Raw genomic sequence first — 17,361 nt, 5'->3', positions numbered from 1 at the left:
TCTACAAGCAATGTCACAGAGGGCCTATAGAACTGCACCTAAACCAACCTAAACCCTCAAGGAAGACAAGGAAAAACTCAGGAAAACTCATAGTTAAAACATTTAAGAAAGCCTGGGAGGAGCAATTCAGTGAGAGTTCCACTTCTCCAGAGGTGGTCGGTGACTAAGAGAGGTGCAGACCATAAGCAAAGCATAATCATGCATCAAGAGTAGAGATGGAAATAAAATGTGCAAATGGATGTTGAACACAGATAATCACAGTTCCAACTCAGTGCTCTTGATGTAACCCTAAACACCTAGACAGTGCCAGCCTCCCTGATTGAAACATGAAGTCTGTTCTAGAGGAGAGAAGCTCTATATGAGAACACCTTGTCCCCCCTGTTGGTTTCAGCTTGCAACAGTAACTCACCACAACACCCATAGGAAATGATCAGACTGATTTTCTTTATTTCTACCTCTAGAAGATAGTAGTGTTAGTAATCCATATCATGATTACCTTCTACAGGCTGTCAGGCTGTCACATCACAGAGGAAGGATGTGCTTCTCTGAGCTCAGCTCTGAAGTCAACCTCATTCCTGAGACAACTGGATCTAAATAACAATGATCTGAAGGATGCCGGCATGAAGCTGCTCTCTGCTGGACTGGGGAATCCACTCTGCAAGCTGGAGACACTGAGGTCTGTATTCATGTTCAACATGACACAACCAGGAGACAGTGTTGTAGTCAAGATCACCTAAACCGAGACCAAGGTGTATCGAGACCGAGACAAGACCAACACTTTGAGGGGTCGAGAAAGGGTCAAGACTAAGACCAAGACTGGGCTATACTCAGTCAAGTCCAAGACCAAGTCAGGGCGATACCGGGTCAAGACCAGACCATTCAAAACACACAAGCAGTAGGGTTTGACTCGGTAAAAAGTTAAATTTGATCTGTAACTGTGTATTTGAACTAAAAATTAGCACTCTCAAAGTAGTGCAGTGTGCTTATGGCAATGCAGCCCATTTAATACATTAGTTTTTTTCTTTTCTTAGAGGCGCATTAGTACTCGGTCTCTGCTTTCATATCTGTCTCTCTCACCCAAGTGAAGGAGCGCGGTACCGCAGTGTTTAACTTAGCTTTATTAAGTCGGGAGAGATATGCGGCTCACATGAGTTAACATTGAGGTAACATAACTTTATATTCATCATTAGCTACATAGCTTTAGGTGGCCTGGCTCGTTATCACAAACAAAATCTGCCAAGCAACTTAAACGAAATTTTAAATGCCGGTAAAGGTTTTATGTAGGCCTAGTCCCAGCCTCATCAGTGAGCGTCTCTTTGCATAATTATAACACAAGGTGTGTTTTCTTTTGGACGTTATTGTAAACTATTTGTGGTTCAGGTCTGCATATCTGTTCAACATAACACAACCACAGTTATAATCACACCACGCACTGAATCACACACCACACACTGGTTGTGAGTTTGTGGTCTATTAAAGGTACAAGGGGGCCGGACAAAGAATATTCAGGGCAGGCTAGGTTTGTCATCCACAAGGCAGAGTCATTCAGGTACAGGGCAGCAGGCAGACTCGAAGTCAGGGCAGGCAGGATGTAAGGACCAGGGGAACTAAGAGGCAGAAAAGACTAAAGGAGGTAGAGAAAAACATGCTGGTACTGTAGGCTTGACAAACAAGAAGAACTGACCCCAAACAGAAAACACAGGGATAAATGAGGGTAGGAAGGAAGATGGGAGACACCTGGAGGGGGTGGAGACAAACAGGAGATGAGTGAAACAGATCAGGGTGGGACAGGAATCTCTTTAAGACATACTACTTCATTATGTTATTGTAGATTGACATGGCATTGTGTTTTGTATCTGTCTGCTAGTGTACTGTTGTCCCTATGCTTGACACCACTATCCCTGCATCAAGGGTTGTGTGTCAGAAATAGCCAGAAACGTATGCTGCTTGGTATACTGACAGACCTGCTATTGTATGTAATATGTAATACTTTCTTGGTGTACTGTACTACTATGACGATTTTGTGAGGAACAGAAGGGTAAAATTTAAGAGGCCACTGCAAATGTTACCCTTCTGTTCCTCCCTCAAAATGGTCCTTCTCCACTTTTTAAAAAGGAAAGAAAAAGGTGCACTGCATGTACAATTTCTGACACAATAGTTTGGTACGATTCCATTTGAGATAAAAGTAAAGTCAGCCAACCTGAACAGACAGTCCTCTGACTAATCAAACCTTCTTGGTGTTTGAGAGGAAAATTACACTGATATTCTTTATTTCTACCTCCAGAGGGTAATAGTGTTTATAATTCTTCTTATAATCATAATAGAAATACCTCAGGATGACCACACGATGTCTCAGTATATGACAAGAGATAGAATATTCCACAGGTACAATCCAGCCCAGTGACATCAGCTTCTCAGACAGGTTAATATTTCACATTGGTTACTGACTACCGTGTCATTGTGTTCAAATCAATGTTATTTGTATAGCCCTTTCTACAAGCAATGTCACAGAGGGCCCATAGAACTGCACCTAAACCAACCTAAACCCTCAAGGAAGACAAGAAAAAACTCAGGAAAACTCATAGTTAAAACATTTAAGAAAGCCTGGGAGGAGCAATTCAGTGAGAGTTCCACTTCTCCAGAGGTGGTCGGTGACTAAGAGAGGTGCAGACCATAAGCAAAGCATAATCATGCATCAAGAGGTAGAGATGGAAATAAAATGTGCAAATGGATGTTGAACACAGATAATCAGAGTTCCAACTCAGTGCTCTTGATGTAACCCTAAACACCTAGACAGTGCCAGCCTCCCTGATTGAAACATGAAGTCTGTTCCAGAGGAGAGAAGCTCTATATGAGAACACCTTGTCCCCCCTGTTGGTTTCAGCTTGCAACAGTAACTCACCACAACACCCATAGGAAATGATCAGACTGATTTTCTTTATTTCTACCTCTAGAAGATAGTAGTGTTAGTAATCCATATCATGATTACCTTCTACAGGCTGTCAGGCTGTCACATCACAGAGGAAGGATGTGCTTCTCTGAGCTCAGCTCTGAAGTCAACCTCCTTCCTGAGACAACTGGATCTAAATAACAATGATCTGAAGGATGCCGGCATGAAGCTGCTCTCTGCTGGACTGGGGAATCCACTCTGCAAGCTGGACACACTGAGGTCTGTATTTATGTTCTACATGAGACATTAGTAAAGTTATAATCACATAATGTATTTGTATGGTTGATTTAGACAAGAGTTTCACTCATGGCTTCATCAAAGAGAGAACTGGAGGGAATATCATCTGCAGCACCTTTATAGACTCTGTCATCTAAATCAGTAGCACACATAATATCACTTTCCCATTGTGGACGTGTGTGTCTTTGCGGTTGTTATGTTAATTCGTTTTTACATTTTACGAATGTTGGGGTCACTAGGAAAAGTAAGACATTTGAAGTTGGGTAAAAAAAAAAACTATTTGGGGGTTTTCTCTGCTGTTAAATATAATAGCAGTCATGTTTGACCCTTATGACAACACAAGGTGTAGAGTCTTTTACCAACTCCTACATTAGGCCAATGAGGTGGGACCAGGGAAGCACTTGCTTGGACGCGTGTTCTGCATGCCAATAATCAATGTCCACAATATGTCTGCATTTCTGTGCTGACGGCCTGCTCACGGTAGCACCAGCAATACAGTCCATTTCATTTCATTTCTGGATTAGTTCCATTCATTTTCTTTTGCACACAAACCTGACACGGTGAAAAGCTGTATGCTTTTCCACCTAGCCACACACCTGTGTATCCCTGGCTGTTAATTACCTATATGCCTTCCCAAAGACAATGCTCCACCCAGTGCTCAAACATAAAACTGCCCATTTATTAGCATCACCAATGTGGTATATAAATAAAACAAAACAAAGTTGTATAATGGCTCCAACACAAGGGTTAAGATATACTATTCCTCATATTATTGTACAGTAGTGGTAATAATACTAAGCTCAACTATAATAAGTCAACAGCTTAACATATGGTTCCCAGTAATATAAAATAATACTAAAAGGGGTGAACATTTTCAAAATTTCATTTTCAATCAGATAAATCCATAATCAGACCCATCGTCATCGTTTCAACAGTATGGTGTCAATTTCCACGTCAGTCCCTATGGTTGGTGCCTCTTCCACTGCATGAAGGGTTTTGGATTAGGAATAGCAAGAAGTGTGCTTGGTGTATAATGCTACTCTGTAACTGGCTATTTTTACTTCAGAGGATGGTCCATTTACATGTATTCTTTCAGCAGACACTTTTATCCAAAGGGACTTCCAAGAGAGAGCTTTACAAAAAGTGCATAAGTCAATGATCATAAACAACGAGATAGCCCCAAACATTGCGGGTAGCCAAAACATGAAGCATACATTGTGAAAAAGCAAATAAGTGCCAAAGGGAAGAAACATAAGAGCATGTACAATTAATCAACATGATCCTCTAAAGTGCTAGAGTGTATCTGGTGGAAAGCAAGCAACAATAATATAATTCACAGCGAGTACAAATAGTTAAATCAGTTACAACTAACCAACAGGAGTGACCAACAAGTCCCTCAATAATTGTCATTGTGTTCCTGGAGGAAATAAGCTAACATCTGATCCAACAAATCTTTAAGTGCTGGTGTACTCCCGGAACAAGTGCGTCTTTAGCCTTTTCTTGAAGGTGGGGAGACAGTCGGTGTCTCTGATGGAGGTGAGGAGGTGATTCCCCCATTGGCAGGCCAGACAGGAGAAGAGCTTGGGTTTGGAGCGAGTGCTCTTGAGAGGTGGGGCCACCAGACGGTTGTCAGAAGAAGACCGTAGGTGGAACGCAGGATACGTGCTGCAGCCATTCAGCATGTGTACACGTACATAGCGGAAAGTATATTTCGGCCTTAAGTGTCAGGTGCAACGCTGCTCTTTAGGAAGTTGAACACACTTGTATTGGTCATTTGCACAGATCACTAAAGATAATATTGGCCATTATATTCCTTGAGGTTGGTTTTGCTACATGTAACATAGCATTAAAGCAAAAAGAGAACAGAATGCAGACAAGAATGTAACTTTAAACTACACTGCTCAAAATAATTAAAGGAACTGTTTTTTATCAGGGTATGGCATGAATTAACTTCTCTGATAATGATCTGGTCAGTTAAGTAGCAGAGGGGTACTTTCCGCTGCATTGGTGTTGATGTAATTAACAACAGGTACACTAGAGGGGCAACAATGAGCCGACCCCAAAACAGGACTGGTTTTGCATGTGGAGGCCATTTCAAGTTTTTCCCTCTTGATCTCTTTGAGTGGGAGCATGAGGCAATTTCTTAACCCTACAGAAGTTGCACATATTGTCCAACTCCGTGCCGTTGCAAGGAGATTTGATGTGTCTCCCAGCACAATCTCCAGTACATGGAGGACATTCCAGGAGACAGGCAGTTACTCTAGGAGAGCTGGACAGGGCCGTAGAAGGTCCTCGACCCATCAGCAGGGCCGATATCTGCTGCTTTGTGCAAGGAGGAACAGGTTGAGCACTGCCCGAGCCCTACAGAATGACCTCCAGCAAGCCACTGGTGTGAATGTCTCTGCCCAAACAATCAGAAACAGACTTCATGAGGGTGTCCTCAGGGCGCAACGTCCTACAGTGTGCCCTGTGCTCACTGCCCAGCACCGTGGAGCTCGATTGGCATTTGCTATAGAACACCAGAACTGGCATGTCCGCCCCTGGCACCCTGTGCTTTTCACAGATGAGAGCAGGTTCACCCTGAGCACCTGTGATAGACGTGAAAGGGTCTGGAGAAGCCAAGGAGAACACTGTACTGCCTGCAACATCATTCAGCATGACCGGTTTGGTGGTGGGTCAGTGATGGTCTGGGGAGGCATATCCATGGAGGGACGCACAGGCCTCTACAGGTTAGAGAATGGCAGTCTGACTGCCATTAGGTATCGGGATGAAATCCTGGAACCCATGGTCAGACCCTACGCTGGTGCAGTAGGTCCTGGGTTCCTCCGGATGCACGACAATTCCCGGCCTCATGTGGGAAGAGTGTGCAGGCAGTACCTGGAGGATGAAGGAATCGATACAATTGAATGTCTCTCACGATCACCTGACCTAAACCCGATAGAACACCTCTGGGACATTATGTTTCGGTCCATCAGACGCCGCCAGGTTGCTCCTCAGACTTTACAGGAGCTCACTGATGCCCTTCGACAGATCTGGGAGGACATCCCACAAGACACCATCCGTCGTCTCATTAGGAGCATGCCGCGACGTTGTCAAGCATGCATACAAGCATGTGGGGGCCACACAAGATACTGAGATCTGATGTGTTTTCAAAAGTGTTCCATAATTTTTTTGAGCAGTGTAGAAATATATTGAAGGATTCAAAATCTATGTGTCTATTCCAATATGTAATGATGGTATTCAATGACACAAATCTGTGTTCTAGAAAGAGTGGTCTGGAGTCGCAGAGGTCCGATAATATCAGCTTTAATGCAGCAGTTGGAAATCAACAAGTACAGAGCTCTGGGGTTGTCTACGTTTCCCTACCCGCAACAGAGTTTGGGCTGGTTCACGAAGTCCAACTGGCTATCTGTCCCTCCCCAGCATATATTTATACAGTGCAATTGAAACACAAGTATTAAAAAAGGGTTGAGCTTGTTCTCTCGTGCATCAGGGAGTTGTTCTTGCCTACGCGTCCCACCTGCTCGGGTGCCGTCTCCACCCGGTTTCAAGGTTGTTTCTGAAAATGAAGAGATAGAGACACAAAGAACAGCCTGCTTCCCACACCCAGTGTGAGACCCAATGTTTAAGCCTGAGCACACTTCTAAGTTCATAACTTTAATAAGCACAATGCATAACTTTAATAAGCACAATATATTCTTTAATATATATATATATATATATATATATATATTTAGCAAGATGTTGAAATACAGAAATACATAGGCATGATGGTGTTGACGATTAACCGTTTGTTCCAACACCGTTATCCACGAACAGCATCCGAATATAGCAGTTCCTCTTCTCTCAGGACGGAAGGCAGAGCCAACAGGCAGTTATGTTGCTCTTTTGGAGCAGAATATGGTTATCTAATGACCTAACAGAATTAAATAAATACTGATAAGCATTCTGTTATTTTAAAATATATACATGTATTGGGTAGCTAAGTTTTTTTCGCATATATTTGGTTAATTTCACTTCCATTTAATTCCCCTTTCATTTTTCAGAAGAACTTGCTGTTATTTTACTATGATAATATTGTCCAATAGCATGACGTGTTTGCATGTTCTGTCATGTGATCTCCACCTCTGGATCAGTTAGCCATGTTGCTAAAAAGAACGACATTAACTAATGGCGTCGGAACCAGCGATGTATATCTGCTCAGAAAATTCAAAGATAAGAAAAATGTAGCTAACATCTGAAAGTTTAAGTCAACAAAACATGACTTTCCAGTCCAGAACAAAAGTATTTCAGTTTTTTTTACTGTAATTTAGAAGAAGTTTACCTCAGGATAACCACAGGATATTTGCGATGTATAAACCAGGACATTTTGTAGCTAGCTAATAAAGAGCGACTGAGGTGGGATATTCTTCAGTTGGAATCCAACTCAGTGGAACAAGTTCGCCAGGTAGGCTGATATTTCACCGTTTTATATGTAAAATGACATTTTAGGTGACTGAGGCAGGGTAGGGGGAACGGGAGGTAGTTACAAATATCTAGGAAGAGGCAGCAGGAGAGGGCTTTGCCGTTTAGTTGTTTATTATTCATAAGACCTCATTGGCGTAATGCAGGAACGTTTGTATGCCGACTGCACGACTTTCAAACAGACGACATTGTTGTAAGATTTTAGCATTCAGTCGAACAACCCCATTATATTAGCCGTTTCCCAATATGGCTTTTATAGCATTCAATAAAGCGTGCTTGATGCTGCCAGTACACACTCTCCCTGCGCGTTGAACTGCAGAGTTTCCATCTACGTCAATCAAACCAGCGCAGGTGACGACAATGTCCCTTGATTGGGGATAGCGGACAGGTTTTGTGGAATACAAAAAACCTTTTTCAGTTTGAAGCTCAAGTTCCAATAAAAGGGCGAGTTCTCGCTTAATGTTTCTAGTTTTCCAATACGTCTATATCGTTGCCATTATACACAGGTAGTTTAGGAGTGATCTTATGCTGACACAATGTATCAGATTTTCCAGTCCTTATTTGCCGTTTAGTTGTTATTTATTATGCATAGTTGTAAAATGTAGATTGACATACCAGGTTTCCCAATGTCATTGGTGGTCTGTGCACTGTGGTCTGTTCTCTGGTCTGGTGAGAACTGTGTCCCTTCCCTCTACCAGTGCCCCTTCCTGTCACCTGTGTCCCTAAATATAGAACCCTGGGCCTCCAATGACTGCCACCCAGTGTCCAAAATATTCTGACAGTTCTATCTAACCAAAATAATATGACATGTCAATAAGAAACACAAATGGCTCCTACAGTTAGGAAAGTGGAAGATAGATGCTGTCTATTCTGCCGGAAAGCTAAAGGAGTCAGGTGGCTGAGCGGTGAGGGAATCGGGCTAGTAATCCGAAGGTTGCCAGTTCGGTTCCCGGTCATGCCAACTGACGTTGTGTCCTTGGGCAAGGCACTTCACCCTACTTGCCTCGGGGGAATGTCCCTGTACTTACTGTAAGTCGCTCTGGATAAGAGCGTCTGCTAAATGACTAAATGTAATGTAAAATGTAAAGGAGAACTACAGCTTAACTACAGTTTAAACAAGAACTCACACAGGGAGACGTATTAGTTGATTTGGTCACTACCTCCGTATACAGAGGAATGGCCATTTTTATTTATTTTTGTGTACGTCTATTAATTGTAAAGTGGTATGTTCACGTCAACCAAGAGGCCAGTCGTGATGTGTCGTTTGTGAACGATTCCTTCATTTTGAACGAATCTTTAGAATGACTGGGGAGTAACGAGTCGTCTCAGTGAGTGATTCGTTCATCTTCTCGTGGCAGCGCATAGGGACTGTTGCATTGGCTCAGTAGAGGAAACAGAAAGGATTCGTTCACCTCATTCACGTTCACGTGACTGCTAGGTTTAGCATAGAAGACGTGAATGATTCAAGTGATAATTACAGGTTTTGTTATTTTTGCTTTACTTACAGTTCAGTGCAGTAATTGTTTGCTGTGATAATTAAATACCAGTGTGATAATAAGTGACCATTTCAAATCATGCAAACTGTCATGATGTATTGTATTTAATGGGGGAGTTTTTGTGGAAATATTATCTGGCACACAAATGTGCAATTCCTTTCCCTATAGCCTACTCTAATTTATCTTGGCTGGTTTAGATGCACTAATATTTCTTCCTTTGGAATATGATAACTGTTTAAAATAGTGGAAATATTGAACAAGCAAACTTGCTTGTTCTTTATCCTCGATTCTCTATTATCATCCCAACATTCCCAATACAAAAACCATGTTGTACAAATATATAGAATTGTCTGTCACATGGCTCTTCTTTCATTGGCTCCCTTGCATAGATCCTGCACGCGTGCGTGCGTGCGTGCATATGTCTTAAAGTGGCCCTGCTTAGGCTAACTTACGTGAAATGCTCAGATAAGATAAGGATCTTCCTGTTTACCTAAGCCTTTACCTTGCCTATAGTTCACCTGGGGGGGTTGGCCTCTCTACACAAATGGAATGCTGAACACTGTGTCATTCTTATACAGGATAAAGAGTTACATCTTCAACTTTTCTGATATTGGATTACGTGGGTCACTCTGTCTAATGAGGGGAGGTGCAGCTATGACAGTACCTGCCAAATGAACCCCTCTGTGCTGACTCACTCTGGAGGCCCAGATGGATTCTGTCACAATATTGATCCTCTTTCTACAGGCTGTCAGGCTGTCTGGTCACAGAGGAAGGCTGTGCTTCTCTGGCCTCAGCTCTGAGGTCCAACCCCTTACACTTGAGGGAACTGGACCTGAGCTACAATCATCCAGGAGAAAAAGGATTGAAGCTGCTCTCTGCTGGACTGGAGGATCCACACTGCAGACTGGAGAAACTCAAGTAAGGAAATGTTTGTTTTTTATATACCTCTTTAGGTAATGTCGCTTAACACTGAATATATCTAATTACGTTAACCTTTTCATGTTCCTGTTAAATTTGCCTGAAAACGCCTAAACAGCATACCCAAAGTAAATTGGAAGCTGTTCTTGAACCATTTGGAGTACATGCATGTAAATGATCTCTTTTGAAAGCTGACACTCTGAAGTTATGTCCCCTGTTGTCAGGACCCCTGTCAGTCCTTCTAGTGTTGAGTAATAGAAGCTTGAACACAAGGAAAGTGAAAATTTCTATTTCCGCCTAGATTTTGTTTTGAAAACAGAGGCCTGAATAGGCCTAGAGGTGGTAGGTATTATCTGGAAGACTAAATTGGACCACAGGTTGAAGCCTTACCCAATTCAAATCAAAAGTCAAACATAATACCACAATATATTCATATTTGACACATGTTTTTATAAGAGTACATCCAGGAATTTTCTAAAAGGGTCTTTTGGAGACTCCAAAATGACCCTTTGTAACCAAGGTCAAATAAAAAGGTATTATTTTTCATAATTGTTATCTCTGGCCCATCTCTGGTACTTAGAAATATCATATATAATAGCTAAATCCCTAATTAGTAATACTGAAACACAAAAACTGAAGCATGAACACATTGGAGTGCTTTATCTGATTCCAAGGATTGGCGCACAAAGAACACTGATTCTGTCAACCATATTGCGCAATCGACTGTTATTTTGAAGGCTCCACAGACGCATACAAATGAGGTATTGGCATTTTCAGCTAGCTGTCAGCTACAAGGCTAACGAGCTAATTTCAGAGCCAGTCGAAGCCAGTTCGAGAAATTTGTTTAGAACGAGTGTGGGGGGGGGGGCGGGGGGGGGGGGGGCGGGGGGGGGGGCAGGACGCACAGACCTAGTTGGCTTTAGAGGGCTGTCAACGGGTCATGGAAGCTCCTATTGGGTCGAACAAGGTGTCAATCAAAAGGGGAGGGTTCAACGGACATTTTGAGACCTTCATTTTGTAAATACTCCGTTGATAAACCGGAGAAAATAACACTTTTATGTGAACAAGTTGTTTCTTCCGTCGGCTAACTTGCATAATGAAACAAAGGATAATGGCTATTCATGAACGTAAAACATTGTATTTGGACGAATTACTTTACATGGTTAGATACTTTGAACCCTTGGGACTTACGCAGATCAAGTTTTGATGGCATGATTTGCACACCTGGACCTATTTGAACAACTTAGGGTGAGTACAACTTTTTTCTTTGGCATTGTTGAAGGAATGTTCACCGGAAAAAGACGTTGACTTTGCTTGCTATTGCGACTTGATCTTGAATTGGTTTATTTCAATGGAAGCACAAGAATCGTAGCTTTCGAACGATGTATAACATGTGTAGCGTCTAAAAAATATATTTGTTAGAATTTAGTGCGTCGTAACTGAGGAAGGGGGAGGCAGCATTTTTGTCTCGCGGGCGAAACAGGAGTTAATAGGCCTTGCATTTCTTGATGTTACAATTAAAACTGCATGTTTACTCTACAATATACAATATGGTTGTAGCCACAATCATAATTGTATTTCCAGAAAGCGGGTTTAGTGAAAACTGAGTTTTTAAACCCTGAGATGATGGAAACTCTGGGTTTTTAGCTCCAGAAAGAGAGGTCACTAAAACCAGATGTTGTAAAATGTAGCTCAAACCTAGGTCCTAGTGTCGGTTTGAAGTGAATGTAGCTAGGGACTTCAACAAGAAAAGAAAATTGAATCAATTTGAGCGCAAAATAGTTTTTGAGCTTCATATAATATAAACATTATGTTGGACTCATATTGTTATATTTGCCGAATGTTTTTAACTACAAATATTATTATATTTACTCAGTTTTGGACTCCTTTGTGCAGAGAATGATGATACTAAGGCCCAATCCCAATGTCCCCCCTAAACCCTAAGCCCTGAACCCTCACACACTTACTTGACGTCACCTAGTAAGTGATTGACTGCAAGAGGCTACAAGAGCTCAAAATGCTATAAATTGGAATGGTTCAGCACTTTGCGGCATTATAGGTAAAATAGTAATGTTGTTGGATCAAATCTGATGAAAGCATATTTGGAATTTATCATCAAAGGACAACCTACACACTAGGGCTGCACGATTATGACCAAAATGATAAGCACGATTATTTTGATCAACATTGAGATCACGATTAATTATCATGATTATTTGTTGATTTTAACCAAAACAACTTTTTTTGTCACGTAGGCTAATTATACCATGCAGTTCGTCAGTGATGAAGTAAGCAAACAGCGCTTGATCGGCCATGACTGACGTCAACGCAGCAAACCAGGAAGCAGGAATGTCCGACTTTACGCAGCCGTTTATAACTCTTCCCCGACTGCAAGCAGCAACTCTCTCTGGTCGTTTCATGCAGCCGATGTCGAACGCACCTATGGTTTACGGAGCGCTAGATTGGCTTTGCCATAAGAATGCCGCATTTTAAATATCGCTCCATCACGCAAATTTGATCGTGGGAAGCCAAAATCGTGATCGTGATTAAAATTGTATTAATTGTGCAGCCCTACTACACCCAGTTCTGGCTATATTAACCGTCAGTGAGCTTTGTGTTTAAACTTTCTGATGTTAACTGTTATTTCTAACTTCTATTTCTGTTTACGTCAGGGTTGGTTGCTCCTTCCATGCTTGTTTGTTTACTGTTCTTTGTCTTTCTTGTCTTATGAGGAGGGTTAGCCAGGATCTTTTTCTCTCTTCCAGGCTTCCCCCGGTAACCCTCGTGTTTCACGTCACTACGCTGTGAATTGTGGGCAAGTCTGCAAAAATGCAGACTTACGGGTGCATAAAATGTGTTCGAAAGAGCCCTCACGAACTTGACAATTTGACAGTGGGACAGCCCTAAGCCCTCACAGACTTAGTGAGAACGTGCCTCAAAGTCTGTGAGTCTGTGAGGGTGGACATTGGGATTGGGCCTAACCGTTCGTAAACTCCAGATTGATTGTCCTGTTGTCTCTGAGGGAAAAAGCTGTTTGACCCGTGCATTGATTCAGAGCGTGCACGGAGAGAGGGGCTTATTCACAGACGTGTCTGTTGTAGTGAGAGAGAGAGAACGCGAGCGGGGCAAGAAGGGGCTGAGCGAATCAGTATGCTGCGTGCAGCTCTACTATTAAATATTTTTTATAATAATATTTTTCTGAAAATGTCTTCATACTCGGCTGCACACATGAGAATTTCTAATTCTCTGGATAAGAGCGTCTGCTAAATGACTAAATGTAATTCCAGTGAATTAGAAATGAACTAACTCAGATCAGCTGTTCTGGAAGCGATAACTCTGAGCTTCCCATCTCAGGGTTCATCAAGTCAGAGTTCAGGGTTAGCCTCAGAGTTTGTAAAACCTGCTTTCTGGAATACACCTCTGATGATAAGAGAGAAACAACATGTTTACTTAGAAAGTCAGTTGCTAAGTCACTTATCAACAGGTGAAGTGTATTTTCATCATTCCTCTGCTTATCCCTACAGTGTGGATCATGGTGGAGAGTGCTGGATCAAACCTGGCCTTTTGAAGGCCTGGAGACGTGAGTATTGACTGCTACTTGGTTCTAGTACACAAGGTCATACAAGGGACAATACCATTAGTGACTTGGACACTGTCAAAAATGGACACACACACACACTGTAAACACACACTTTTAGAAGCAGTAATTTAACACAATTACCCACATCAATACTGTGTGTACGTCTGTGTGTGCTATGTCCCATCTCCTCCCCTCTTCCTCTCCTCTGCTCTCCTCTCCTCTTCCCCTCCTCCCTCTTCCTCTCCTCCCCTCTTCCCCTCCTCTGCTCTCCTCTCCTCCCCTCTTCCCTCTGCTGTCCTCTTCCGCTCTTCCTCTCCTCCCTTCCTCCCCTCTTCCCTTCTTCCCCTCCCTCTCCTCCCCTCTTCCCCTCCTCCCTCTGCTCTCCTCCCCTCTTCCTCTCCTCCCCTCTTCCCCTCCTCCCTCTTCTCTCCTCTTCCCCTCTTCCTCTCTTCCTCTCCTCCCCTCTTCCCCTCCTCCCTCTTCTCCTCTTCCTCTCCTCCCCTCGTCCCCTCCTCCCCTCTTCCCTTCTTTCCCTCCCTCTCTTCCCCTCCTCCCTCTCCTCTCCTCCCCTCTTCCCCTCCTCCCTCTTCCTCTCCTCCCCTCTTCCCTCTACTCTCCTCCCCTCTTCCCCTCCTCTGCTCTCCTCCCCTCTTCCCCTCCTCTGCTCTCCTCCCCTCTTCCCCTCCTCTGCTCTCCTCTCCTCTTCCCCTCCTCCCTCTTCCTCTCCTCCCCTCTTCCCTCTGCTCTCCTCTTCCCCTCTTCCTCTCCTCCCTTCCTCCCCTCTTCCCTTCTTCCCCTCCCTCTCCTCCCCTCTTCCCCTCCTCCCTCTGCTCTCCTCCCCTCTTCCCCTCCTCCCTCTCCTCCCCTCCTCTCCTCCCCTCTTCCCTTCTTCCCCTCCTCCCCTCTTCCCCTCCTCCCTCTTCTCTCCTCTTCCGCTCTTCCTCTCCTCCCCTCTTCCCTTCTTCCCCTCCTCCCTCTCTTCCCCTCCTCCCTCTTCTCCTCTTCCTCTCTTCCCCTCCTCCCCTCTTCCCTTCTTTCCCTCCCTCTCTTCCTCTCCTCTTCCTCTCCTCTTCCTCTCCTCTTCCCCTCCTCCCTCTTCCTGTCCTCCCCTCTTCCCTTCTTCCCCTCCTCCCTCTTCTCTCCTCTTCCCCTCTTCCTCTCCTCCCTTCCTCCCCTCTTCCCTTCTTCCCCTCCCTCTCCTCCCCTCTTCCCCTCCTCCCTCTGCTCTCCTCCCCTCTTCCCCTCCTCCCTCTTCCCCTCCTCTCCTCCCCTCTTCCCCTCCTCTCCTCCCCTCTTCCCTTCCTCCCCTCTTCCCCTCCTCCCTCTCCTCCCCTCTTCCCTTCTTCCCCTCCTCCCTCTCCTCCCCTCTTCCCCCTCCTCCCTCTTCTCCTCTTCCTCTCCTCCCCTTCTCCCTCTCCTCTCCTCTCCTCCCCTCGTCCCCTCCTCTCCTCTTCCCCTCATCCCTCTCCTCCCCTCTTCCCCTTCTCCCTCTCCTCTCCTCTTCCCCTCCTCCCCTCTTCCTCTCCTCCCCTCTTCCCTTCTCCCTCTCCTCTCCTCTTCCCCTCCTCCCCTCTTCCTCTCCTCCCCTCTTCCGTCCTTCCCCTCCCTCTCCTCCCCTCTTCCCCTTCTCCCTCTCCTCTTCCCCTCCTCCCCTCTTCCTCTCCTCCCCTCTTCCCTTCTTCCCTCTTCCCCTCTTCCCCTTCTCCCTCTCCTCTCCTCTTCCCCTCCTCCCCTCTTCCTCTCCCCTCTTCCCTTCTTCCCCTCTTATTGGGAGCAGGGTAGAGAGGATGGAACAGAAATAGAGATAGAGAGTGAGGATGGGTAGAGAGAGAGAGAGAGAGAGAGAGAGAGAGAGAGAATGAAAGGGGGAGGGCAGGAAGAGGGAGACATTCTAATGTGAATGATGATGATCAGTAATATATTGTGTCTTGGTCTCCCCCATCAGATGCCTGTGAGCTCACACTGGACCCAAACACAGCACACAGACGCCTCTCTCTGTCTGAGGAGAACAGAAAGGTGACATGGAGGAGAGAGGAGCAGCCGTATCCTGATCACCCAGAGAGATTTGAGAACTGTCGCCAGGTGCTGTGTAGAGAGGGTCTGTCTGGGCGCTGTTACTGGGAGGCAGAGAGGAGTGGAAGAAGGGTTTATATAGCAGTGACATATAAAGGAATCAGCAGGAGAGGAAGGGGTGCTGACTGTAGGCTTGGAGACAATAACAAGTCCTGGAGTCTGGTCTGTGATGATAACAGTTACTCTGCCTGGCACAATAATAAGAGAACTGCCATACCTGCCCCCCCCTCCAGCTCCCACAGAGTAGGAGTGTATCTGGACTGGCCGGCCGGCACTCTGTCCTTCTACACAGTCTCCTCTGACACACTGACCCACCTGCACACATTCCACAGCACATTCACTGAGCCCCTCTATCCTGGGTTCTGGGTTCATGACTCCTCAGTGTCCCTGTGTCAGGTAGAATAGCCCACACACACTCTCACACACTGTGCTCACATAGATGTCATTGAAGATTGAACTGTATACAGTTGGAATTGATATCCCAGAGTGTTTGTAAATATTGCTGTGTAGAATGTTTGTTTTGTTTTAACCTTTAGATGTAAATATTACTGATATTAAATATTATTAACCCTCGTGCTGCCTTCGGGTCACATGACCCAAAGGTTCATAACGAACCATCATTGTGTTTACCCAATTTTACCCAATACAAAAACAAATAAAAATACTTTTCTTTTAACCTTCGCAATGTGGGGGGTCTGAGACAGCCCGACGGTTAAAAGAAAATGCTTCACTTTGTTTTTGTATGCGGTAAAGTTGTCGCAATACGACGGTGGGTCACAATGACTGATGGGTCAGAACGACCCGAGGAGAACACAAGGGTTAATATCTCTAAATATTACCGACGCTTCCACCAGAGTGAGTTATTTTTCCAAAACGGAAGCTAGCTAGCTTTAGTTAGCTTCCGTTACCTAGCAACCTAGCATAATACTCGTAGCAATGCTACTACCTGCTAGTGTTACTTGTTAGCCTTCTAATTGTACATTTTGAAGCCGTACTACAGCGTTTGTCATGTCGTTTTTGTCTATCGGAAAATAGTCGGTTGGAATGTTCAGAATCACACGTGTGACGTTACTCTGTGGGGCTTTCGAACTATCGCACACGTGTGATGCTGCTCCTTAACGGGTTAATTGTTGACAAACAACAATCCTGTCTTTGATCTCAGTCCCACTGAATGTGATGAACTAAATAGTGTCTTAGTGACTAAATAAGGAGAAATAAAGATGTTTTATACAGGATGATAGAAGACATGCTGTGTGTTTGTTGGTGACCCAGTGGCCCTATAGACACACACACACACACACACACATATGTACACACACACGTACACACACACGTACACACACATGTACACACACACACTGGAAACACTACATTTAGGACCAGTAATATGACAGTATTACCCACTTGAATATACACTGTGTGTGTCTAGTGTGATCCCCTCCCTACTCTCTCCCCCCACCCTCCCTCCCTACTCTCTCCCCCCACCCTCCCTCCCTACTCTCTCCCCCCACCCTCCCTACTCTCTCCCCCCACCCTCCCTCCCTACTCTCTCCCCCCACCCTCCCTCCCTACTCTCTCCCCCACCCTCCCTCCCTACTCTCTCCCCCCACCCTCCCTCCCTACTCTCTCCCCTCACCGTCCCT

General features: G+C 44.6%; 1 protein-coding gene across 5 annotated transcripts in view; it reads left to right on the top strand.

Annotated features, from left to right (window-relative positions):
• LOC134017788 (NACHT, LRR and PYD domains-containing protein 12-like) overlaps positions 1-16,953 on the top strand; it is a 162,496-nt gene extending 145,543 nt beyond the window's left edge. For all 5 annotated transcript variants that reach the window (XM_062457815.1, XM_062457814.1, XM_062457817.1 and 2 more), the window contains 5 exons: positions 506-676; positions 2,999-3,169; positions 9,892-10,065; positions 13,590-13,645; positions 15,591-16,953. In XM_062457815.1, the coding sequence (XP_062313799.1) occupies positions 506-676; positions 2,999-3,169; positions 9,892-10,065; positions 13,590-13,645; positions 15,591-16,123 (1,105 nt within the window). In that variant the 3' untranslated portion in view covers positions 16,124-16,953. The remainder of the gene's footprint in view (positions 1-505; positions 677-2,998; positions 3,170-9,891; positions 10,066-13,589; positions 13,646-15,590) is intronic.
• Positions 16,954-17,361: the final 408 nt, after the last annotated feature.

The sequence above is a fragment of the Osmerus eperlanus genome, chromosome 3 (assembly GCF_963692335.1).
Source record: "Osmerus eperlanus chromosome 3, fOsmEpe2.1, whole genome shotgun sequence".
Taxonomy (NCBI): domain Eukaryota; kingdom Metazoa; phylum Chordata; class Actinopteri; order Osmeriformes; family Osmeridae; genus Osmerus; species Osmerus eperlanus.
Note: the sequence above shows the minus strand (reverse complement) of the source record. Positions and strands in the feature narration are given on the sequence as shown.